At 46.5% G+C, this 24,764-nt stretch overlaps 1 protein-coding gene across 1 annotated transcript in view; it reads left to right on the forward strand.

Annotated features, from left to right (window-relative positions):
- The first annotated feature begins 10,924 nt into the window (after positions 1–10,924).
- UBE2B (ubiquitin conjugating enzyme E2 B) overlaps positions 10,925–24,764 on the forward strand; it is a 350,201-nt gene continuing 336,361 nt past the window's right edge. Inside the window, exon 1 of the mRNA XM_069652555.1 lies at positions 10,925–11,097. Within this exon, the coding sequence (XP_069508656.1) occupies positions 11,054–11,097 (44 nt within the window). The 5' untranslated portion in view covers positions 10,925–11,053. The remainder of the gene's footprint in view (positions 11,098–24,764) is intronic.

Consider the following 24,764-nt stretch of genomic DNA (forward strand, 5'->3'; position numbering starts at 1 on the left):
GGGCAGCACTAGGCATAAAAAAATCAGACCATATTTCCAAGACCAGGAAAGATGCCCACTGGCTCCCCATCAAAGCCCGCATCATTTTCAAAACACTATGTATCACCCACAAATGCATTACTAAAAAAGGACCTACCTACCTCAATAACACTCTGCATCCTAAAACTAACACAAGATTACTGAGATCCAACGACAAACTCCTCCTGGACCCCCCTCGATTCAAAACCGCTAGAGCAGGGGGCAGCAGCTTCACCACTTTAGCCCCCAAACACTGGAACACCCTACCCATCACCATCAAAAAAGCATCCTCCTTCAAGCTCTTTAAGAAACAGCTAAAAACCTGGCTATTCAACCAATATTAGCACACTTAGATAGGACCCCTCCATCGGACACTGTTGTGAATACTTAGGCCACTGTATATCTTCTTGTGAATATGTTATAAACTATGTCATGTATTGCACTGTCTGTTATGTTTGATTGTGACTAAATCCTAAGCTATCTTATAACCTCGCCGTGACACCTGAGGGTTTGGGCGTGTAACAAATATACAAATAAAATAAAATAAAATAAACTTTACCATCTTATTGTATTCATCATGTATCATTTCATTAATAATAGACAAAACGTGTAAACATTTCAGTATTTTATAATTTATTACATTCTTACAATTGATAGGGTGGGATAATCCTTTGCCTCCGTGTCTTTAATAGAATTATGACTTTCTGGAACAAATGTGTTGAAAATCTGAATTCTATGTCAAGACAGGAGGATCGGATTATGCTTGTTCAAAGCTTACTCACCACTAACAATGTCGCACTTTCCATAGGTTTGAAATAGAAAGTTTTAAAAGTCGATTCAATCGACCAATCTGCCGACCTCATAATGTCCTCTACTCTGGCTCCTATGTTAAAAGCCTTGGTAGCCATCGCTCCTCTAGTTGAATGGGCGCCATATTTCACTATATCAATGCCCGCTTGTACCATCACCCATCTAAGCCATCTAGCTATGGTAGCCGGTGTAATGGCTTTAAATGGTTTACAAATTGCTATCAATAATTGTGGAGGTCTTACTTCTCTTGTCATATCCTCATATGCTCCTAAGCATCTGACCGGGCACAATTTTGGTTGTCCAGGGAGGGCTTCGTAAGAAATGGATCTCAAACCTGTCTTTGTCCTTCTTGATATGAGAAAGGTCACTCAGTTCCGAGATATACTTTTCCTGTTGATTTCCAGTGCTCTAATATCTGAGGATCTTTTGCAAGCTAAAAGACATAATAGCATGGCTAGCTTGCCTGAAATAGTTTTCTGGATAGGTCCTGATTATCTGGCCATGCTAGAAATAATCTCAAGACTCTGTCTACATCCCATACTTGATTGCACTTTTCGCTAGGGGGTCTAGACATTTTAACTCCCCTTACTAGTCTACAGATTAATGGGTGTTCCCCTATCGCTAATCCTTCTACTCTAGGATGTCCTGCCGATAACGCAGACCTGGCCGTATTTATAGTCCTGTATGCCTTTCCTTGAGCTGCTAGCTGTGCTAAGAAATTAGCTACGTGTACTACATCCGTTCCATCGGGATGAATATTCCTCTCCAGACATCAGCTACTCCAACTAGCCCATGCTGATTTATATGCCCTGTGTGTCCCTGGAGCCCAGGATTTGCTAATGATGTTTTCAGCCTCATTTGATTGTCCTGGCCTAACCCAAGATCTCCTGAAATCGCCCATGCTAACAGGTTGAGTCTTCCTGAGCTCACTAGTGGATGGCTGAGATCTCTGGGATCTCGAATAATGAAATTGTCGTTGGGTAATGCCACTGGGTTGTGGTGTGACAATTCCAGAAGACTGGGAAACCACACCTGCCCCCTCCAGTCCGGCGTAACTAGTACTAGGGATGCTCTCTGGCGTCTCACCTGGGCTAGCATCCTCTGTCATGAACCACCGGACGCGATCCTTCTGGACTTCGTGGTCCCTGACCCGTAGGGGACTGAACTCAGCAGTACTCCCAACATGGCCGCTGAACGTGAAATGCTGTTTGCCAGTTTCCGCATTGTACGCTCTGCGTTCTACAAAGCAGACACGCCCCCGCGGCTCTGCGCATCTTAACGCTACCGCTTGCAGTAGTCAGACGTGTGCTGCTGTAGTTTGTACAACGATTTCCACTGATTCTTGATTCCCGGTCCCCTAATTTTCCTCCTCCTTCATCCTCCCCTTTTTGTCCTCACCTTGCATTCCTGGATTTCCTTTGCACTCGTCTTCTGAGTGCGCTCCTCGCCATTTCCTGGACTTTTTTCCCGGACATCTGAACGCTCCCTGGAGATGGGACTCGAACCGCACGCTGGAACCCGAGGACCCACGCACAGGGTTATACAAGACCCGAACAGTGCGAAAGAAGACTTCATCGAAGAACTCGAACAAACAACACAGACAGGTGAGAAGGGGGGGAAACCTGTGACAGATTGAGACGCCAACAAACTGATACAGTTACGGACATGGAGGCTGCAGTTCAAGACCTCATGCGCGGCATGCAGGAGTTAACAACAGACGTTCAGAATCTTAAGGCCGAGAATGCTGTATTGAAACAACTAGTCCTGTCACGTGATTCCGCGACCAAGGAAAGTGTGTTGCTGGGCGGAGTGGTGGATACATATGATGGCTCATCAAAGAACCTTCGTGGCTTCCTCGATTCATGTTTAGTGCACTTTATCTTTAAGCCCTACTACTTCTCCACCCCCAGGGCAAAGGTGGGCTTTATGATTTCACATCTTTCCGGGAATGCATTAACTTGGGCCACACCCTTAGTTAATTCGCGTGATGCCCTCCTGGATAACTATGATGGTTTTTTACGGGCGCGAAAAACCATGTTTGACCACCCAGAACAGGTTTACAGTGCCCAAGAACGCTTATTGGACTTCCAACAAGGATCCCAGGATATGCTTACCTATGTGTGATAAGTGGTGCAATTCAAACTCTTTCTCCCCCGCTAGCACACTCTCCTCACCTGAGTTGTTTGAGTTGTCGGTCTCTTGTAGGCGTCGTCGTGCAAGGTAGTCTCTTCCCTTCTTATGATGAATGTGCTTGTCACGGAGGGAAGCCACAGTGACTGCTGGATAAACAGCTGTCCCGTGACTCCCTTTCCGGAACCAAGCCAGGAATCAGGGAAAAACCCAAAAGGGAAAAAACCCTGAGGTGTAGTGTTGACTCTTCTAATCCGGATGACAGGATAATCGCTGATGAGAGCAATGGAGCAAGGCGGAATGGCAGAGTAGAAGATGTCCAACAGATTAAACCAAGGAGTAGCAGAGTCAGGGGAGACAGAAGCTCTTTGTGGCAGTTTGAAGATATGGCACTGGTTCCAGGAAGAGGAAAATAAAGGTATGCGACAAGCACAGCTCAGAGGAGCCCAGCAGAAAGAGAGTACGGGAAAGATTCCCGAAATCAGAAGAGAGAGGGAGAGAGTACCGCCGGAGCGGCAGTAGGAAATAGAAGCGAGGAGTAGCGTTCCGAGGAAAGAAGCAGGAACACTGGTGGACAGGAAAACCTCTGGCAGATCCGAAAGGTGGACAGCAGAGGATCGGAGCGAGGAAACCCGGAAACAGGAAGCGTCTAAAGTGGGTTGCAACGCAGCGTCTACCAGGAGGCGGGGAGTTAAATACTCCCAGCGGCGCTGCGTCACGCAACTGGGGCTGGTAGCAAGAACACAGAGAAAGGACTAAAACACCCTACCTCTGTGTCTCCAGCTCCAGCTCCAACGCGGAAACCTCCACCAATATCGGCTATGGCCGTGACAGTGGATGACACTATGTAACACGCTTTATGCAACTGGCCAAGGAAGCAGATTGGTCCTATGAGGCCTGTTTTACCGTCTTTCGAAGAAGGCTGAATGAAGAGATCAAAGACGAGCTAGCCAGGGTAGCTCGCCCAGGTTCCTTCCAGGCTCTCATGGACCTCTCTTTACAAATAGACTTCTGTATCCAAGAAAGGAAGGCGGAAAAGAAGAAGACTAAAATGCCCTATCAAAAGACCTCTACAGAACCTTCCTCTAGACCTGAGCCTGCTCCTTCCCTGACTACAGAACCAGAACCCATGCAATGAGGAGACTTCCGCGGACCCATAACTCTGCAAGAAAGGATGCGACGGATTCATACCGGGCTGTGCATGTACTGTGCCTCTGATAAACATCTTGTGAGAGAATGTCCTTTAGCCCCACCACGGCGTTCGGGAAACGCCAGCTCCTGATCCTAGATGGAGCACAGCTTCGGGAGAGAGATGTTTGCTCCACATCTATTCCATCCTTGAACTCTCCTGGACAAAACAATCTTGTGATTTTGCAGGCCTTTCTATCGCCTTCCAAGAAAGAAGCTTATCCCATTCTGGCATTAGTGGATTGTGGGGCCATGGGGATATTCATAGATCATGATTGGGTCACTACCCACCACATTCCATATGAAACACGAGACATCATGCAACCTGTAGAGGCTATCGATGGAAGACCTCTTTCTTCAGGACCCATAACCCTGCAAACCAAAGAGATCCTGCTTTCTATAAACCACCATCAAGAGAGGATCAAATTTGGCATCATAAGATCTGCCCATTATCCAATGGTACTGGGTATGCCCTGGTTACAGAAGCACAACCCCTACATCAACTGGGCGGCAGGATCCTTGTTTCTTGGTTCAGAGCACTGTATGTCTCATTGTCTATCCCTGGATTCCTCGTCAAGATCCTCTGAAGATACGCAAACAGTCCAGCAAGGTCCATTCACGGTCTCAAATATCATCCAGGTTCCCAGGGCCTATCAGGATTACACTGATGTGTTTTCAACTGCCATAGTTCAGGCCCTACCCCCTCACAGACCTGAAGACTGCGCTATTGATACTGAACCCTCAGCAGTGATTCCCTTTGGAAGGATGTTCATTCTATCAGAACCAGAGAAAAGAGCCCTCCGAGAATACTTGGATACCAACCTGGCAAATGGCACTATACGACCATCCAAATCCCCGGCGGGAGCTTTGTTGTTTTTTGTCCCCAAGAAAGATACCAAGGAACTCAGGCCTTGCCTTGATTATCGTGGTCTGAATCAATGCACCCTCAAGGACCGATACCCTTTGCCCTTGATCTCGGATATCCTGGAAGCGGTGAGAGGAGCTGTAGTGTTCACGAAACTAGATCTCAGAGGTGCCTACCATTTGATCTGTATATGGGAGGGTGACGAATGGAAAACAGCCTTTAGAACAGCCTTTGGTCATTTTGAATACTTGGTTATGCCCTTCGGACTCGCCAATACCCCAGCAGTCTTTCAATGTTTTATGGACCGGGTGTTCTCCGATATGCTGTTCCTATTCATCATAGTTTACCTCGATGATGTACTGATATACTCCTAGGACCATCTGAAGCATGAAGTACATGTTAAAACAGTCTTACAGCGTCTACGTGAACATAAGCTCCTGTCTAAACCTGAGAAATGCCTTTTCCATGTGTCTACTGTTCACTATCTCGGATTTGTCCTTAGCCCAGAAGGAATTGGAATGGACCGCTTGAAAGTAAACTCTAATCTATCCTGGCCTGTTTCAACTACTGTGAAACAGATTCAATCCTTCCTGGGGCTTGCCAACTTCTACCAAAAATTCATAACTTCCTTTTCGGAGATAGTACAACCGATCATTACATTGTTGAAGAAGGATACTCCCTTTCACTGGACAGCAGTCCAAGATGAGGCTTTTCAACGATTAAAGTCAGAGTTTACACAAGCCCCCATCTTGGTTCAACCTGACATTGATCGACCCTTCCTAGTGGAAACGGATACCTCTAACTACGCCATCGGGGCAGTCCTAAAACAGGAATTTGATGACAAATTAGAACACCCCATTGCCTATCTTTTGCGCACCCTTACTCCTAGCGAAACCCATTATTCTGTTCTGGAAAAGGAACTATTAGCCATCCGTCAAGCCTTCACAGATTGGCGTCATCTACTCCTGGGAGCGAAACATCCTGTTCAGGTCTGCACGGACCATCAGGATATTCAAGTTCTGCAATCTCTGGAATGTAGGAACAGTCGTCAAGCCCGCTGGGGCTTCTTCTTTCCCCAGTACCAGTTTCAAATCCATCATGTTCCTGGAACACACAATATAATTGCTGACGCCTTATCCCGACGTCCCGATTACGAAATTCTTGAAGAACGATCCTTCCCAAAGATGTTTCCCCACACAATATTTGTTGCCCAAGCAATCAGTCTCCTGGAAGACATTCGGATTCAAACCCAGTCCTCTGGGATCTGGAAGGAGTTTACTGGGAAGAATCGATGGAATCTCAAAACAAAGGACAGATATTTGTTCATGGATAATGGTCTGGTCATCCCCACACAGAGACTGCGACAAAGGATCACAAGCCTATGTCATGACACCCTTCATTCAGGACATCGTGGCATCACCAACACTCTCCGTTTAATACAAAGACAGTTTTGGTGGCCGAAAATGAAAGATGATGTCCAGCATTACATCCAAACCTGTGCAGTCTGCACTCAAAATAAACATGATAACAAGAAACCGGCAGGTCTCCTGCTCCAACCAGTGCTGCCAACAAGACCTTGGGTATTCATCACTAAGGACTTTATTGTGGAACTACCACCTTCCAGGGGATACACAACTATCATGGTTACCATTGATTTATTCACTCACATGGCTCATTTCACACCCTTATATAAACTACCATCTTCCTCCGAACTCGTGGAATCTTCCGGGAACACATATTCCGACTTCATGGACTACCCTCCAAGATCATATCTGACAGGGGACCTCAATACATATCTCAGTTCTGGAAACACTTATGTCGTATACTAGGAATCCAACGTGCCCTCTCCTCAGGTTATCATCCACAGACCAATGGAGCTACTGAACGCGTGAACCAAACCCTGGAGCAATATCTTTGCTGTTTTGCCACCAAGGTCCAGGACGATTGGTCACTTCTAATACCCGTGGCTGAATTTGCATACAATAATTCGGACCACTCTGCTGTCAAAACCAGCCCCTTTTTCTGTGGCCAAGGATTCCATCCTTTGGTTCTACCATCCATACTTTCACATCCTACCCCAGTTCCTACAGTTGACTCCTGGATTGAAACCCTCATCAACGTACACAGAGAAGCCAAAGAACACCTCGAAAAGGCCCGAACAAACACCAACCATTATGCAGATTCCAAAAGAAGACCAGGGCCTTCATACGCAGTGGGTGATAAGGTCTGGCTATCCTCGAAACTACTGCCTCGACACTTATGACCAAATAAATTGGCTCCCCGGTACTATGGGCCTTTTTCCATAAAGGAAATCGTTAACCCAGTGGCCTTCCGACTCAAACTACCAGAATCCTGGAAGAGGATGCACCCAGTTTTTCACACTTCTCTGTTGAAACCAAACGTCCAGTCCTCCCGGACTGCTCCAAGATCTACCCCTGTGGTTGTCAATGATCAATTAGAATACGAAGTGTCCAGAGTATGTGACTCCAGGTACAGACGTGGTCAGCTACAGTATCTGGTCAAGTGGAAAGGGTGCCCTCCCAGTGAACGCACCTGGGAACCAGTCTCAAACATAAGCGCCCCCAGACTACTCCGAAGGTACCACCTTATACACCCAGGTAAACCCGGAGGAACTGGGTTTCGGAGGAGACATGCTGTCATGAACCACCGGACGCATCCCTTCTGGACATCGTGGTCCCTGACCCGGGACTGAACTCAGCAGTACTCCCAACATGGCCGCTGAACGTGAAACGCTGTTTGCCAGTTTCCGCGTTGTACGCTCTGCGTTCTACAAAGCAGACACACCCCGCGGCTCTGCGCGTCTCAACGCTACTGCTTGCAGTAGTCAGACGTGTGCTGCCGTAGTTCGTACAACGATTTCCACTGATTCCTGGTTCCTGGTCCCCTAATTTTCCTCCTCCTTCATCCTCCCCTTTTTTGTCCTCACCTTGCATTCCTGGATTTCCTTTGCACTCGTCTTCCGAGTGCGCTTCTCGCCATTTCCTGGACTTTTTCCCAGACATCTGAACGCTCCCTGGAGACGGGACTCGAACCGCACGCTGGAACCCGAGGACCCACGCATAGGGTTATACAAGACCCGAACGGTGCGAAAGAAGACTTCATCGAAGAACTCGAACAAACAACACAGACAGGTGAGAAGGGGGGGAAACCTGTGACATCCTCGCTATCATGGAGAAAGGAGGGAATGCGCAGTTCGTCTGGGGGCCCCATGACTGTAGGAAGGCATCTGTCGCCTCTGTCTCTGGGTCCGGTATCCAGCTGAAGAAGCGGGGTAATTGTTTGTTTAGTCTTGAAGCAAATGGATCTATCTGGCATGGTCCCCAGCGGGTCATTAGTTCTTGGAACACTACCTCGTCCAGCTTCCAATCGCTGGCATCCCTTAGGTATCTGGAGTTCCAATCGGCCACCTCGTTCGGATGGCCCGGCAGATATTCCACCGTCACTGAGACTCTCCTCTGAAGACAGAGTTCCCAGAAGTCTTTTGCCAGTTCTGCCAGTAGTCTGGACCTTGTCCCGCCCAGTCTGTTTATGTACCTGACTGCCGAGACATTGTCCATTTTCAGCAGGACACAACATTGTGCTCTCTCTTGAGTCCAGCATTTCACTGCAAAGGACCCTGCTAGTAACGCCAGGCAGTTGATATGGACATTTGTCTCTTGATCCGACCACCTGCACCCTGTCGACATGTTCCCGCATCGTGCTCCCTAGCCCCATCTGCTGGCATCGGATTCGATGACTAGGTCCAGGGATTAACCAAATATCGCTCTCCTGTTCCATGCATCCATGTGTAGTAGCCACCATTCCAATTCTTCCCTCACTTCTTGTGAGATGGCCACCTTTGTTTCGTATGCAGCACCCCTCCTGAGGTGAATGATCTTCAACCTCTGGAGTGCCCTGTAATGTAGTGGTCCTGGGAATATTGCTTGGATTGATGCCGCTAGGCGGCCCACTCATTTTGCAATGTCCCTCAGCGACAGTTTTCCCTTCGCTAGTGTGTGTCTTAGCTGTTTTTTGATATCGTGCACCTTGGTAATGGGTAGACTGAGAGTTCCCTGAGTAGAGTCCACTATGAAACCTAGAAATTCCATTGTCTGCTCTGGTACTATACTAGATTTCTCCCAATTTATTAAGAATCCCAGATTCTCTAACAATCTTATTATCGTCTGTACCTGATCTAATAGTGTTTCTTTCTCTTGGCACATCAGACATATATCGTCTAGATAGATTATAAGTCTTATCCCTTGACTTCTGAGGTGTGTCACTACTGGTTTCATCATCTTGGTGAAACACCATGGTGCTGATGCTAGGCCGAAGGGCAGACATCGAAATTCCCATGTTGCAGCTTCCCAGATGAATCTCAGAAATCTGCAGTGTTCCTCTGCTATGGGAATGGTCCGGTATGCGTCTTTTAAATCTATCCTGGCTAGCCAGTCTCCCTAAATTAATGTATCTCTTAATAAGTGTATCCCTTCCATCTTGAAGTGTCTGTACACCACGTATTCGTTTAGGCCTCTCAGGTTTATAATTGGCCTTGTCTTGCGCTGCCTTTCCTCTGCCACCAGGTGGCGCTTATCTCACGATAAATACCTTGCTCGTTCACAGCCCCAAGCGGTATTTCAACTGTGGACTTCTTGACAGATGCTGCCGGTCCCTCAGAAGCGAAGTTTGTAATGGCGCTGGAACGCCCAAGTCCTGTTGCGCCGTTACGAAACTTCCGCCTCACTGTGCCTCCTGCCGAGGCACTCAGATGCCGGAATCCTACACCGTCGCTTCTCGCAAGCGGATATGCTCTGCCACAGCCCCTACGCGCCGCTCTGCTAGCGCTATATCCTCGCGCGCACGCTTACAGATCATTAAATAAACATGGAATTTGACAATATACATCCTTATATAACAAGATCAAAATTCTACTTATCTCTGTGCTGCTCAAGCAGCAAAGAAAGAGGACAGACTATGAGGACAGAGAGAGTTGTAGAGGATATGAAGAATGTAATGGGACAGTGAAGTCATGTGATTTGAACAACCTATGAAAAACGGACTACAAATGTGATAGTTTTGTTGGTATTTGTAGTTTCTTGTTGTTATTTGTTTTTCATGTTGTTTGGTTGAATTGCTGCTCGAGTAAGTAAAGAGAATTTAGAGCATAATCTGAGCCTCCGAGTCTTGACATATATAATATCTAAACTCAGTCATTCTTGTCCTCACATCTACGGTTTTGAAGTTGTCCTCCTTCTCTGTTCATAGCTTTGAGTCTACGATCGTAGTCTCCTTTCTATGTCTATAGCTTGTCGTGGATTTAACATCCTACTAAATTGATATTTTCGTTTCGTTCAAGTTTAACAGAAAGGAACGTTGAAAGCTACAGGACCAAAATCCAAATTTATGAAATAAATCCCATCTGAGATATCAGTAATTGTAGCTTATATATATGATTAAAATCAGTAGTTTTTGTGCTGTTGAAACATTTGAAACGTATTGTTGCCTTTGGCACCGGGGAAAAATGGTCCGATACAGCGGTGTACTTAAAGTAAACGTTGCAATTTCTGTAAAGAAGAAGTTGAAGCTGGTGCTTTAGAGCGACAGCCTTTCGTATTATTTATGTGCGCCTAGACATAAGCTTGCAGTCTTTCGTTTATTGTTGATCTGTCTGCTTACGATTGCCGTATTTCGGGCTACACCATTAGTACACTTCGATCATAGGGGGGACGTGTTGAGAATTTAAAATTGGACGGGATAACCAGAATGCGTTACACAACCCCAATTATTCCGACTCGAATAAAGAGAGTCCCATCTATTATAGCTTCAGTTACCCAGATGTTTCCCTATCTTTTCCGCGAGTTTGCAGTTTGATAATTATAGCTCCCCTTGTGATTTGGTCTCGTCTGATAGAATGTTCTGCTCCTCCTTGGGTGTATGTCAAGGCGTCACTGTGGACTTGTTTGTACCCAGGGCTCTTAAAGGAAGCGCAACGTTCTGTACCGTAGAAAGTTTTTTTGTTTTCGTTTTTTTCATTGTAAAATCATGTCCACCCCGGCCCGGCGAAGGCTAATGCGGGACTTCAAGAGGTGAGTTTGATACTTCTTTTACCCGAGGCATCCACCAGTGTAAACACACCCTCTAGTGTCATCCAACTACTAGGGGCAGCCAAGGCAGACAGTAGATCAAATGCGATGTAATGAGTACCTCGGCAGAAGATTTAGGGGATAAGCAGTATAGTAAGAGAGTCGGTCAGATGAAGAGTAAGTATAGGAGTATGAGTGTTGCGGAGACACAGTGGTGGTGGGTGTTTTAGGGGGACAAGAGTCGGGGAGCTGAAGAGCGAAGTAGGAGTGAGTAAAGGAGCTGGAGTGTTGGGGAGACAAGAGTGGTGGGTGGGTGTTTTAGGGGGACAGTAGGGCGGAATTGGTAAGATTGAAGAGCTGATTTGACAGTGGTACTCAGGAATCCAGATTAGATTTGTAAGTGGGAGTATTTTGCTCCATATTTTTGGAGATTGAGAGTAAACAGATTTTTTAGGAAGTGAAAAGTAATATCCATTCCCGGTACTATTCGTTGAGTAAAACGGATCTTTTTTTGGAAGCTATTCTTTTATCCACCTATGAATTCATGCAAAAGAAAATCTGCTTATTTGTACTCTTAGTTTCCTTTACAGGTATGGTATTGTTTATTTATATGGCGCCTACACACAGGCAAGTGTTTCAAAGCACTCAAGGAGGGTGGAAACAAGGGGAAAAAACCAACAGCTGCTCAGAGCACTTGAATTTCTGAGACAATAATAGTCTGCGCAGGCAGAGTAAGTGTATTCAAAATGCATTTAACAATTTGGGAGACAGCAAATTAGCCTGACAGCGATGCAATTTAGGGGTGAAGACAAGGGAGAACAGATAAATGATCTTCAGGTGCGGTGTGTACGGATTGTGCAAGTGCATACAAGGTCACAGGGAGGGGGAGCATCAAGTGCACCCGGTCGGTTGAGACTGGGGTAAGTGCAGAGAGAACCACTCTCTTGGATTCATTTCTCAAGTTCATTGAGTGTGCGTGCGGTGTAGGGCTTTGGGGCAAGTGCGAGAAAGTACTGGCCAGGGACCAGTGAGAGACTGAGGTGCACCTGGTGGCTTGTCAACATGCTGTAAGGAAGAGGGGGGGACAGAGAGTTGGGTTAGAAGGGTAGAGGGAAGGAAGAGGAAAGTCTTGAGGAGTTTCTGGAATTTAAGGAGATCGGCTCAAGACGGAGGGCAGCAGGGAGGTTATTCCAGAGGGAGGCACCTGCTGAGGATAAGGATCTCCCTCCAAATCTCTGCTTGGAGAACCGGCTCACTCGGAGAAGGATGCAGATAGATGAGCGGAGGGCTCGTGAGGGACAGTATTTAGGTAGGCAGTGTTGCAGGTAGGTAGGGCCCAGGCCCCAGAAAGCCTTGCGAAAAATACAAAGGGACTTGAATTTGATCTTGCAGCTACAGTGAGCTAGTGAAGGGATTTTAGCGCTGGAGAGATGCAGTCCCAGGGCTTGAGGCAAAGGATAAGTCTTGCAATTCTGTTCTGGGTGAGTTGCAGAGGGCGCAGAGCAGAGGAAGGGATGTTGAGGAAGAGGCTGTTGCAATAGTCCAGCCTGGAGAGAACCAGGGCTCTGCAGACAGTGAGCCTCTGGGGGGAAAGTGAGAAAAGGTAGAGTACCTCTGAGGAGGTGAAGCTAATCATTAGACTTTTTAGAGATGTCTGAAATGTGAGAGTGGAATCAAAGATAATCCCCAAGGATTCTTGCTTCGCTGGTGGGTGCCAGCACAGGGCCAAGGGAGGCCGGGCAGAGCGAATGTGGGGAAGCCGGAGCAGGGATCCCAATGCAAACAATCTCAATCTTAGTGGCGTTGCATCCGAGGTCGTTTGCAGCACACCAAGACTGAATAGTGGACAGACAGATATGAACAGTGAGGAGGGGGCTGAGGGTAGCATGAAAGATGGTTGTGTTTCATCAGTGTAGCACTAGAAGATGGAGGTGAAGGTGGCAATCGCACGTGCCAGGGCAGCCATATAGACGTTAAAGAACCAGGGGGATAGGTTAGATCCTTGGGGGAACACCACAGGTTGATAAAGTGCTAGTCGAGTGAAGGCTCAGGGTTCCAGCTGGGATGGGCGGTCAGATAGGAAGGAGGTGAACCATGCCAGAGCCTGACCTGTGATTCCCAGGGTGTACCGGAGATGTGCGATCAGGATGTTGTGGATAACCACCTCGAAGGCAGAGGCGAGGTCAAGGAGAATGAGGATAGTGGGGGTGTTGGTGTCAAGATTTGAGAGTAGGTCTTCACAGGTTTTCAGTAGAGCAGTTTCCGTGCTTCTGGATGCTCTAAAGCTAGATTGATGGTCGTGGAAGGAACCAATAGATTTAGTGTGGAGGGTCAGCTGAGAGAGAGCCAGTTTCTCTAGGGGTTTGCCCAAGAAAGGAGTGATAGAGATAGGGCGGTAGTTTGCTGGAATGGAGGGGTCGGCAGAGGGTTTTCTTTAGCAGAGGGTGCGCCTCTGGAGTGCTTCAGGGCAGTTGGGGAAAGCTCCAGTGGAAAAGGAGAGATTTCAGAGATCAGCCAAGGCTGGGGCAAGGGAATCGATATTGTCTTTAATGGTTTTGGCGGGGCAAGGGTCCACCTGTTCGGATGAAGCCTTTTGTAGATCGGACTTTTCTGATGACCTCATCCGGTGTGACGGGCGAAAGTGAAGAGAGGGTAAGAGGAGGGGGGCCAAGGGATGCTCCGGTGTTGGTGTATGCTCTAGTGTGGAAGAGAGGGTGGAAAGGATGTCTTGGGTTTTTGTGGTGAAGTGTGCAGCCAGGGCCGAGCAAAGGTCCTGGGTGGGTGCAACAGAAGAGGCTGCTGCAGGATTGGCCAGTTCCTTGCAGACTTTGAAGAGTTTGGCCGTGTTGTTTGATGCCGAGGAGATGCAGGCTTGAATTAAGACTCTCTTCTTGGTGCGGCTGCAGAGTCGATAATGCCTTTGAAGGAGGCGGCTGGCCAGTTTGTCAGATGGTTCGCCCGACACATTCATTTTCCGCTCAGCTGCCCTACATTTTTGTTGAAGGGCAGCCAGGTCGGAGTCATACCAAGACTTGCTCTTTTTGGAAGGCTTCAGTCAGACCCTCATGACGGGGGGGTGGGGTGGGAGGAAAGAATGTGAGTGTTGGAGATGGAGAGATTGAGATTAGTAAGGGCTGTGTCAGGGTCGTAGTCAGCCGAAGGAGTAGGAGGCAAAAGCAGCCACTTCTCACTTTTTTCATGGGTCTGGTGACTTTGAAGCCATGTGGATGTGCTGGATGTATTGCTGCAAGAGGCGAGGAGAGCTTCAGGTGTGTTGAGAGAAGAGTGGTCAGTCCAAGAGAGGGATGTAGTGAGGGGGTTGTCAGTAGAGATGAGAGCATCCAAGGTGTGGGCCGCAGTGTGTGTGTGTGTGTGGGGCCAGAGGGAAGGATAGAAATATTAACTACTAGCAAACAGTAGCCGTACTCTGCACGTGTTCTGTAGACAAGCCCTTAATAATCTCACTTTCTTTGATTTTAGTTTCATTTGCACAATAGACTTTTTTCTTTGTTCCTTGAAACGCTTAAAATTATGTTTATTCGGTCCTTCTACGACCACATTGATGTATTGCTGATTTCAGACAACCGTCTTGTGTGATCGGGTGTAAGGGATGGAGTGTCTAAATGTCCTGTAGCCAGTAATCTCTGGAGGGACCTAAAAGGCAACTGTGCCAAATTTGGTGTAGATTGGTGGAACGGTGAGGAATTGTGTAAGGAACAAACATATTTTCTGATACATAACATATATAAAGAGATTTTTAGGGCGTAAAAGTGTCTGGTACGTTTGGGCCTACTGCTACCTGCCCTGTACAATTTAATTTCCAGGCGAGTAGCAAATGCAGGCAACCATTGCAATGTTGAGAGAAACACAAAACTGCTTTAGGACTACATTGTGCAGGCAAGCAATATTACCAGTTAGCTTGAATCGGATGTGTAAAAATTAGGCAGGACTATGGATCAATTCGAAAAGTCTTTGTTTTCCTTTTTTAATTAGGCACATTTAAAAAAATGTTTTGCAAATAAGTTTTTTTTTTTATACAGTGGTTTATCAGATTGTCACAACACGCACATTGGTGCATTTAAATATTAATAAGAAATCTCATGAACTATCAGCAATATACATTAATCTATTTTTAGAAAGAGGGAAACTATATAAGCAATTTAAAAATTAACTGCCTTCAAAAACACCTATTGTGAGTGCATCCTTAAGAATGCACTAATTATGTAAAGGCATCCTTAAGAATACACTATTATATGTTGGTTACAATAGAACTTTTACTAGAAATAAAACAAAATTGTACAACATATCTACTCATTCAGCAGATAGAAACCGATTTTTACGGTATTTCAGTATTATTATGGTATTTATTGAGCACGGACCTAGCCTCGGGAAGCAATGGAGTGCTATACAGAGGTATACAACAATACAGATACACAACTGAGCGATTTAGAGGTATTGAACAGTCCAGATGCATATTGAGTGCTTTTCAGATGTAACAGAACAGATATATAGCTTGGGGTAGGATGCAAAGGGGCACAGAGAAGGGCTATAGCTGTACAGTGTGGCGGGCAGGAGAGGGGCGGACGTTGTGTAGCGTCAGGTGGTGCATGGGGCGACGTGATGGCATAGGTGTTGAGGAGAGACTGCTTGATGAGATAGCTCTTGAGTTCTTTTCTGAATTGTAGTTGCAAGTCTGATGCTGACGGGGAGGAGGTTCCATAGTCATGGGGCGTAGACAGAGAAGGCTTGTTTTCTGGGCCTTTCCTTTTTGCAGCAGTGGATTTCAAGTCTGCACGTGTTTTGTCTTCTGGTGGTGAGCTGTCTGCTGGAGATGCTGAGTTTCTCCACAAGGGAACTGGGTGATTTGAGGGCGACTGCCTTATAGATGATGCAGCAAGGAAGCTGATTTGTGCGTGCAGTGGGAGCGGGAAAAGGTCAATAAAGGCCAGGGGTATGTGGCCGTATCTGTGTAGACCCTTGATGAGGCATGCAGCCGTGTGTAGGACACTTCTCAGGGGCACAAGGCAGGACGACAGGAGGCCTTCGAGGAGGGCATTGTGCCCCCTCCATCCAGGCGGAATAGGACCCATGGATCTAAAGCTGTCTGGGAGGAGGAAGACCTTGTCTATCCTCAGGAGCGCGAGCTGATACCAAGCTGTTTGAGTTTTCTTAGCTATGTGTGTCTTCAAGGAGAGGTGTTTGTCGATGTGGAACCTGAGGGGCTTGGCGCAGGAGGCGAGCTTGGGTGTGAAGCCCTCAGTGTTCATGGTTGATAACCAGGTCTGTATGTCTGGGTGTTCGGCGTTGTTTGTGGGGAGTAGGAATTTGGTCTTGGAGGGGTTGAGCTTCAAGTATGCACTGGCCCTCCAAGACTGGATCAGCGAGAGGCAGGCTTTGAGCCTGTGGATGTCCTTGATGGAGTCAATCTTGAGGTATAGATGTGTGTCGTCAGCGTGTTGGTGGATGTTGTGTGTGTATAGGAGGGCTCCTAGCAGCTGCATGTATAGATTTAAGATGGCTTGGGAGAAGATGGAACCCTGCGGGACTCCACAGGTGCCGATTAGCCATGGCGATCTAGCGGAGTCCATCTGAACAAACTGCTGGCGGTTGGGGAGGTAAGATTTGAACCAGCCTAGGACCAGGTCGCTGATTTCCCCCCCCCCCCATGCACTGAAGTAGGGTGACTGTGAGCACCTTGTGGTCTACTGTGTCGAAGGAGGTCGAGTAGAACCAGGAGGCAGCGGTGGTCGTCGTTTAGGATGTTGATGGCGTTGTCGACTCTGTGCTACATCTGGGTCTGAACCCAGATTGGCAGGTTTTGAGGAGATTGTTGGTGTTGATGTGTTGCTGCAGTTGGTGGCTACCGCTTTCTCATTGATCTTACTTGGGGAGGGAAGATGGGTGATAGTTACCTAGGTTGTGGGGATCCAGAGTGGCCCTCTTTGTTAGAGGGATAATGTGTCCTGTCTTTAGGGTCGAATGGAAGGTGCCTTGCGTTGGGGAGCTGTTGATGATCCCCCGAGTAGGGAAGGAGAGCTTCTGGTGGGAGGGTCTTGAGGATGGATGCTGGGAGGATGTTGTCTGTATACGATGTGGCTTTGAGGGCGGCCAGGATTTCTACTAGATCCTCTGTAGAGAAGGTCTTGAATGTTGTCCATGGTGTGGAGATTTCGAGAGGAGGGACGTGAGGTGGCTCTGTGGATGCAGAGCTGGTGTCTGTGCTGGCGAGGCGAATCTTGCTGATTTTGTCGATGAAGGGGGTTTATGGCAGTGGATTTTTCAACGTAGTGTGGTATGGCAGGGTCAAGTAGCGGGTTGACGCAGTGCTTGACCGCTTTGAATATTTCCATTATGTTGCCTTTGTCAAAGCTTTACCTCCTTATCAGACCTCCATGTGCTTCTATATCCGGACAAAATCATATTTTGAGAGAGAAAGCCATATATTATATGCTTTATCTCCTCATATATACCTCATATATGAGGAACAATGCTCTTTTGATTACAAAAGAAGGTATCATTTTATTTATTCATTTTATTATAATGCACTTAATACCAGAGTTCGGTTTCTAAGCGCGGATCCGGGATTCAAACCTCTGTTGCTCTGCATGGCCTTGCTTCCAAGACCAGCACGCTTCCCCTGTGCTATCCTTTGTTCACAGTTAGATGAGAAATCAGATTTGACAGGTTGCAGTGAGCATCTTACAATTGGGTGAGTTTGAGGGACATTCTGACCAGGTTGTGTAGGGGAGTAAATGGAACTACCACCAGGGACAATACACAAGTGGACATAGATTAAGGACTACCAATATTGGAAATTTTTAAGTGTAGTTCGGAGGTACGGCCAGCTTTGCTCGGGATGTTACCATGATGGGTGAAATGCTAGAGTGGAGGGAGAGGAAGTGAGGGACAGTCAGGTTAGAGGCGAGGGGGAAAAAATGTTAGCCGCAGGCAGATGAGAGGTAGGTTAAGGGGGTAATTCGGAGGTGAAAAGGTCGGCTTTTAGTTTGGTTTTGAACAAATCCGTGTGGACTGTTTTCTCGGATGTCCGGAGGAAGAGAATTGCATATAAGTGAAGCAAGAAGAGAGAAAGAACGGAAGCATAGGGAGGGCGAGGAGCCAGAAGGGTAGTCGTTGAGGCAGAGTGGAGATTACGAGAAGGCTTGTAGAGTTTGATAGAGGATAATGGATACAGTGGTGCTTTACCGTGGATAGATTCATGAACCAGGAGAAGACATTTAAATATGTCCCTTTTTGCATCGTCAGCTATCCAGTCTGGTGATGGTATGAAGAAGTGAGGGAGTCTTAAGAGAGTCCTGTTAGTGAAGTTAATGATTTTGTCGAGGGGACAGAAAGCATAGTTGGGGAGAACAAAGGGGATGCTGGCACATGGTGCTTGGACACGTTGAAAGGAAGGAGGTGTTGATTTTCCTAATATTTAGGAGGTTGAGGCGAGCTGCTGCTCTAGTTTTGGAGCTGAAAGTAGAGAAGGGTCCTAGATGATGCAGAGGTTTCTAGCTGAAGAAGTGTAGAGGAGAGTGTCGGGTGGGAACGGCATAGGCAGGGGAAGAGATGAGAAAGAGCTTTTGGTAGGGAAGAATAGCACCTCTGTTTTGGTAGAGTTGTAACATCTGAGGGTGCAAAGGCATCCCATATTTAATGGCAGAGAGACAGTTTGACATTTTGATAGATCAGACGAGAGTTCAGGAAAAGATAAGATTTGGTTGTTATCTGGGAAGAGTTGGTATGAGAACCCAAAGAAGGAGATTAGTGCCCCAAGAGCGGAGGTGTAGAGTGAGAGGAGCTGACACAAGACATAGTATTGTAGAACATCAATAGTTGGAGGACTGAATTGAGAGGTGTTGCTCCAGGAGGCAGAGAATTGGTGAGGTGCAGGGTAGGATTCAATCCAGGCAAGGGCTCAATCGCAAGAAAGAGTGTTAAGGAGATCATAGTGATTGACGGTGTCAAAGGCAGCAGATGAGTCGAGGAGAATTAGGATGGAGGATAGGTTGGAGTGCTTAGCAGAGGCGATGAAGTTGGACACATTCATGAGAGCAGTTTCCGTGGAGTGACTGGAGCGGAAACCAGCTTGTAGGGGGTCTCAAAGGTTGTGGGTGTCTAAAACATGGGTTTGAGGTTGAACGCAACTTTTTCGTGCACTTTACAGTAGTGGGAAAGGAGAGACAACGGGGCGAAAGTTAGCTGGTAGGTTCGGGTCAGTTCATTGCTTTTTAGGAGAGGGATGACTGTGGCGGTTTTGAAAACGGAGGGAAAGCAAACGGAGTCGAAGGCCAGTTTGAAGAGTTCAGTGAGGTGAGAGGCCACTAAAGGGGCAATAGGAATATGAACCTCCCTGTGTGTTTGGACAAAAACAATGATGTTAACCTGATAACGTGTGTGAAGGCATCATGAAGTAGACACAGACAATACAGTTTGGGCTATCCACTTTTATTAAATCAAAAAGAGGGTTGGAAAAAGGCCTAATTTGCTATATGCCAAGGTGGAGATTTACCTACCTAAATGAAACTAATGATAGTGTGTCAAGAAGTCCAAAGCAAATGTATTTGTCCAAAACCTATACTTGCACTCACATCTAATTGTATACAATGTGTAGGCATGTCAACATCAAAATGGTGTTGAAACAAAAGTTCAGAGCTTCTTCTGGGGGTGTCCCTTCCCCAAGGTTCAATTTAGTTCATGTTTCACAGAGGGGTCCCTTCCCCAAACCTTAAAGTGTCTCAACATTCCAAAACCACACAATTCCTTGGGATACTTCTCAGTTCTTCTGGCTTGGTTACATTTCACCAATTTCATAGAGTTTAGTTCCTTAATTTTTAGATCACACAAGTTTTCCTTTATATTCAATCACAAGCTTGTGGGTGATTTAAGTGGCCGTTCCTTAGGTGGGTGTACTCTAGGCGCAGTTGTTGGACCACACTTGCTTCTTCATAGGCACGTTGCCTCTGTTTAAGCTTCACAGTGGTACTTGACTTATTCTCATTTCACATCCTCTTGCTGCTTTATAACTTCTTGCTGCTTGTTCTGCCACTATTCACTTGTCGCACTTTGACATATTCTCATGGCTCTTGCCACTGCTTATTCTCTCAGGTTACACAGTTCCTTTTTTTTCAGGGAATTGTACAAAACTGCTTTCAATCAGATCGGTATTCAGTCATACTTGCTTTCTTTCAGATCAGTATTCAAAAAGTCTCCCTTCATTCATTCAAATCGGTCACTTTGATGAAACCAACATAACATTCCAAGTATACTCTCCTGCTGGGAACTAGTACACTTGTTCACGGGCGAAGTCACAATTTCAAATATTCGTTTTCTCTTGCCCTCTCTTGGCCTTGTCAATAATGGCACACTCTTAACATTTGGCAATTTCTTTGTCCACTACTTGGTTAAACTCCTACTTTCATTTGATTCACCCTGGGATTTTGCTCGGCTCCAGGTTAGCCTTTCTTTCATCTCTTTTACAGTTTGGTTTCCACAAAACCTTTCACTCGGTTTTCTGAGCTGTTCCGTGTCATCATGATTATCAAAAGTATTTAGTAATTTGACTGGGTTCAGACACGACCAGCATTCATATCACCCTAACGGTCTCTCTCACTCTCACCTGCAGCTATCGCGCTGTCTACACCAGCGTCCTGGATTCACTCAAGCTTCTGACTCACTGTGTACGCTGTTGGAGTCAGGTGCTCTTCTCCCCAGGCTAGCTGTGGCTGTCTAGTATCCATGGTCTCTGCTGCCTCTGCTGTACGGAGAGTCTCTCTGACTCCGGGAGGTATGCAGACCACCTCTGCTACCAGAGACCTCTCGAATGTTACCGCCACAATCTGCTTCCGCTGCAGCTCGTAGGCACTTTGGGCACGCGTCACTTATGTCACCTCCAGCTTCTCCAACAAGCGTTCAACTGACGAGTCTATTGGCCTCACCTGAGCGGCCATTTATACAGTTCCCTTTGCTTCAGGTTTAGGCAATGTTCATTCATTACATAAAGATCTTGGTACTCTACATCCCTCTTCCTTGTCCCAGTACCAAGAGTAGTGTGAGAAACCAGAAGGTGTCTCACTTGCCAGTCCTCAGGGATCTGTCATCCAGGTTGATGGTGCACGGCCATCGCTATTGGATCCAGACCCCGGGGGGTGGACCACTGGGGGTGTATCACCTGGATGGAGGATCCTTGGTCAGTGGGACACTTAATGGTAAAACAATATTTCTCCCCCCCCCCCCCTTAAAACCTTTACTCCCTCTTTCCCGATTTAAGTAGAGTTTTGTAATTAACCCCTGCCCTTTCCCTGCATGAACACATATACATTCCCGTTACACACTGGGAAAAGAAAGACTCAAACCTGCCCCGGTGCCGTGGTCGGGCAGACAAGGCAATTGCCTGGAACAACTCACACCTGAATCCCCTTTGCCTTCCCCACCTGGATAAAAGGTGGAGCACGGAAACTTCGAGCAAGGCAAGGAACGGGACGGAGCACATGAAGGAGCAGCCTATTCCAGATCGCAGCGGAATTGAGGAACCCAGACGGAAAGTCACTGAACGAAACCAAGGAGGCTGATGCTCTTGGGCCGTTTGACAAGTAATCGCTGGGCTGTTCAACTCAGAATCAGCACGTGTGAGGTGAAGTGAGGCCAGAGAATCCAGTAATGTGTGTCTTGAGCTACCGGGGGCCCTCCTGCCTGCCTGACTAGTCGAGTTGGGGGAGAAGTACAGCTGCTGTGATATCACCCTTGACTCCATGATCAAAGCCGCGAGCCAAACCTTGCATACATCAGATAAGTTGAAGGCAATTGTGTGAAACTGGGCTGTATATGAACAGAGGTTACGGGCGGCAACAAAATGCCCTGTGAAGTCAAATGGAAAAGGCGTTGTTTGAAAGATGCAAATGAAAAAGAAAGGCGATAATTGTTTTCTGAACTTTGAGAAGTAAACGCACAATACTAAGTAGCAGAGTGGTCTGGCACCGTGTGGGTGCCCAATTGAAAGCTCGGTGCCTGAATGTATCCTGCTAACAGAATGTGAATATAATTCATGAGGAAGAGAATCAAAGTGGTCCTGAGAGGGTTTAAGTTGAATCCTTTGCACAATCAAATTCTTTGGTTTGCAGTGAACTGTGAAACGGGAGTCAGACCCTGGCAGAGGGGCACTCAAAGTGAAAGGTGAAAGTGTTGTGCCATACAGAGGCCTGAGTCAGACGGAGAGAAGCCTATGTTAAACTTTAAAGTGAAAAGGGAGTCTGAGCCGAGGGGGACTCAAAGTTGTAGTAAAAACGTCTGTTAAAAAAATCTCCTGAGGAAAGGAACTTTGAACAATATTTGTTGAACTTTCATCTTGCAAGGGAGAAGCATTCCTTGATTGAGCATTAGACTTTTGGTTGCGGAAAGTTGATATATATGAACTGGAGCCGTGCCCTTGCGCTCAAGTGCGTTCCAAACCCAAGTGTGCCGCCTTGCCCTGTGCTAAAAAATGTGTGGAAGGGGAACCAAGTATCCAGTCATCCTGACATATTGTTTCATGGCAAACTTTTTGTTATCTACATTATTTCCCACACTGTTTATTGTTTAGAAGTAGGCCCTTTTATTATATTTGAAGACAATACTTGGACTGTGTTATCTTTATTTTGATGGTGCCCCCCCTGCCTTGTGATTGTGTGTTTATGTATATGTTGTATGGCTCTGGTTTGTCTGTTCCTCATCTAAATACATGACTGGTGTTTACTGGGCAATGATCTACTGGAAATATGGGGAAAGGCTTGGTGGATATCAGGCTCATTATAAAAGAGAAATGAGGAGATACTGTTTCTCACCCAAGGGTGCCTCATCCCCACTCCCCAATTCTCCTCACCCAGGTGACCCTCCCTCACATATCCAGCCCCAGGGTCAGAATGCGATAGTGATGGCCTTTCCCTGGCCACCGAGAGGAAGACGCATTGCGGAAAGAAGTGAGGATGCCCTCTGATTCCTCACAGGTGATAGAGAGATTCTGATCAGTCGGGTAATGAACCCTGCATGCTGTGAAAGGTGTTGGTAACACGCAGGCAGGTGCGATTTTATAATTCTTTTTTTTTTTTTTCATTCTTTTTTCATGGACCGTGTTGCAACACCATGGGAAGTGTGCTCTGATCTTACTTGTTGGTAGCTCCTTTTGAGCTACAGCGGTGGACTTTGTACATCAGATGTGTTTATCAGTGGATGGGTTGTAAGCTTCTGAGATTGTTGGCTCTCTAATGACCTCTCTAAAGGGTATTGTGAAGTGACCATGTACCCCTAGCGGTAGAACCAGTGGGGTGCTTGAGGACAGGGGACTATTATGTAGACCTTTTTATATACCATTACCTCATGTGAACACAGATGGTTTGGAAAAGCACCCTACAGTATCTTAAGAGACAATCCACTTGGGAGGTGGGCATGGAGTCGACGCAACAGGTCAGCATAAATTCTATGAACGGGGATCGGGACGCAACTAACAGTGCTAAACTGGCAATGCTCAAAGAGCTGAGCAGTATATTGGCGCATGTACGTATGAGGCTGAAGTAAGCGAGGAGACTATGTAGTTCTCTTTATATTTAAAGAACATTGGCCTGTGAGCTCGGATGATTTGGCAATTTAAGAGACATTCCATTTGGGAAGTGGATGTAGATTTTGCACACCAAGTCAGCACGAATTCGACGATCCTGAGGAATCGGGGTGCAACTAAGAGTGATATAGGTATATAAGCGGATATTGGTCTATGACTGGAAGGTATAGCTAAAAAGATGGGGTGGGGGGTCCATGGAGGAGATACTCAAGGGTCTAGAGCTGAATCAAACCTCTTTGGATGTTCTCAAGACTCGGATGGATGTTGGGATATCTGAATTGGAAAGGTGATATGCAGCTTAAATTGGATAATTTGGGAGAATCTCAGATTTTTTCTGGATCACTTAGAAGGGTAGACATCCAAGGCTGTGGTGAGTACTTTGATGGCTAATGGAGTGGCAGCCAAGGTGACCATAGACTGAGCCCATAGAGATGGACGGGATAGAGGATCACTCTTGATGCTTGTGAGATTCCATTATTATTTGAAAACTGTCAGGTTCTGGCTTGCCTCCTCCGCAGGAGCTGCTGATCCCACAGACCCTGCCCAGTAATTAGCAGTTGAGTCGGGAACCCTTGAGATGGTTAATGACAGATGCTTCTCTGGCTAGCTCTGGTCTTGGAGATCTACAGCGGGACAACACATTGCAATTGTTATTTCTTATCCCAAAAGAATACTCTTCAGTTTTCTATCTTTCCATTTTTGTCTCGACTCTTACCTGTCACACCTCCACTTATTGCCAAGAGTTGAGTTGAAGATTATGAGGTAGACTCCTTCTCTGTTTTCTTTCTCACTTAGACACCAACAGTAGACTCTAAGATCTTCTTTTCCCTGACGTATCTTTTACAAAAGAAAACTATACCTAACTACTATGCTCCAAAACTGTATCCAGTTAATAAAAAGATTTTCAGTTGAACTAGTATGTTCTGCAACTGTAATCCAGTTACTTAATAGATACTCAGTTGCCTCTTGTTTGGAAAAAATGGGTACTACTGTGATGAAGAGAATGATTCTCCAACTATTCAAGTCCTTTGTGCACACATGCCCATTGGTGATGCTTACCTAGCAACAACTGTCTTTTCTT

The sequence above is a fragment of the Ambystoma mexicanum genome, chromosome 3p, assembly GCF_040938575.1.
Source record: "Ambystoma mexicanum isolate Mex_15411 chromosome 3p, UKY_AmexF1_1, whole genome shotgun sequence".
Classification (NCBI taxonomy): domain Eukaryota; kingdom Metazoa; phylum Chordata; class Amphibia; order Caudata; family Ambystomatidae; genus Ambystoma; species Ambystoma mexicanum.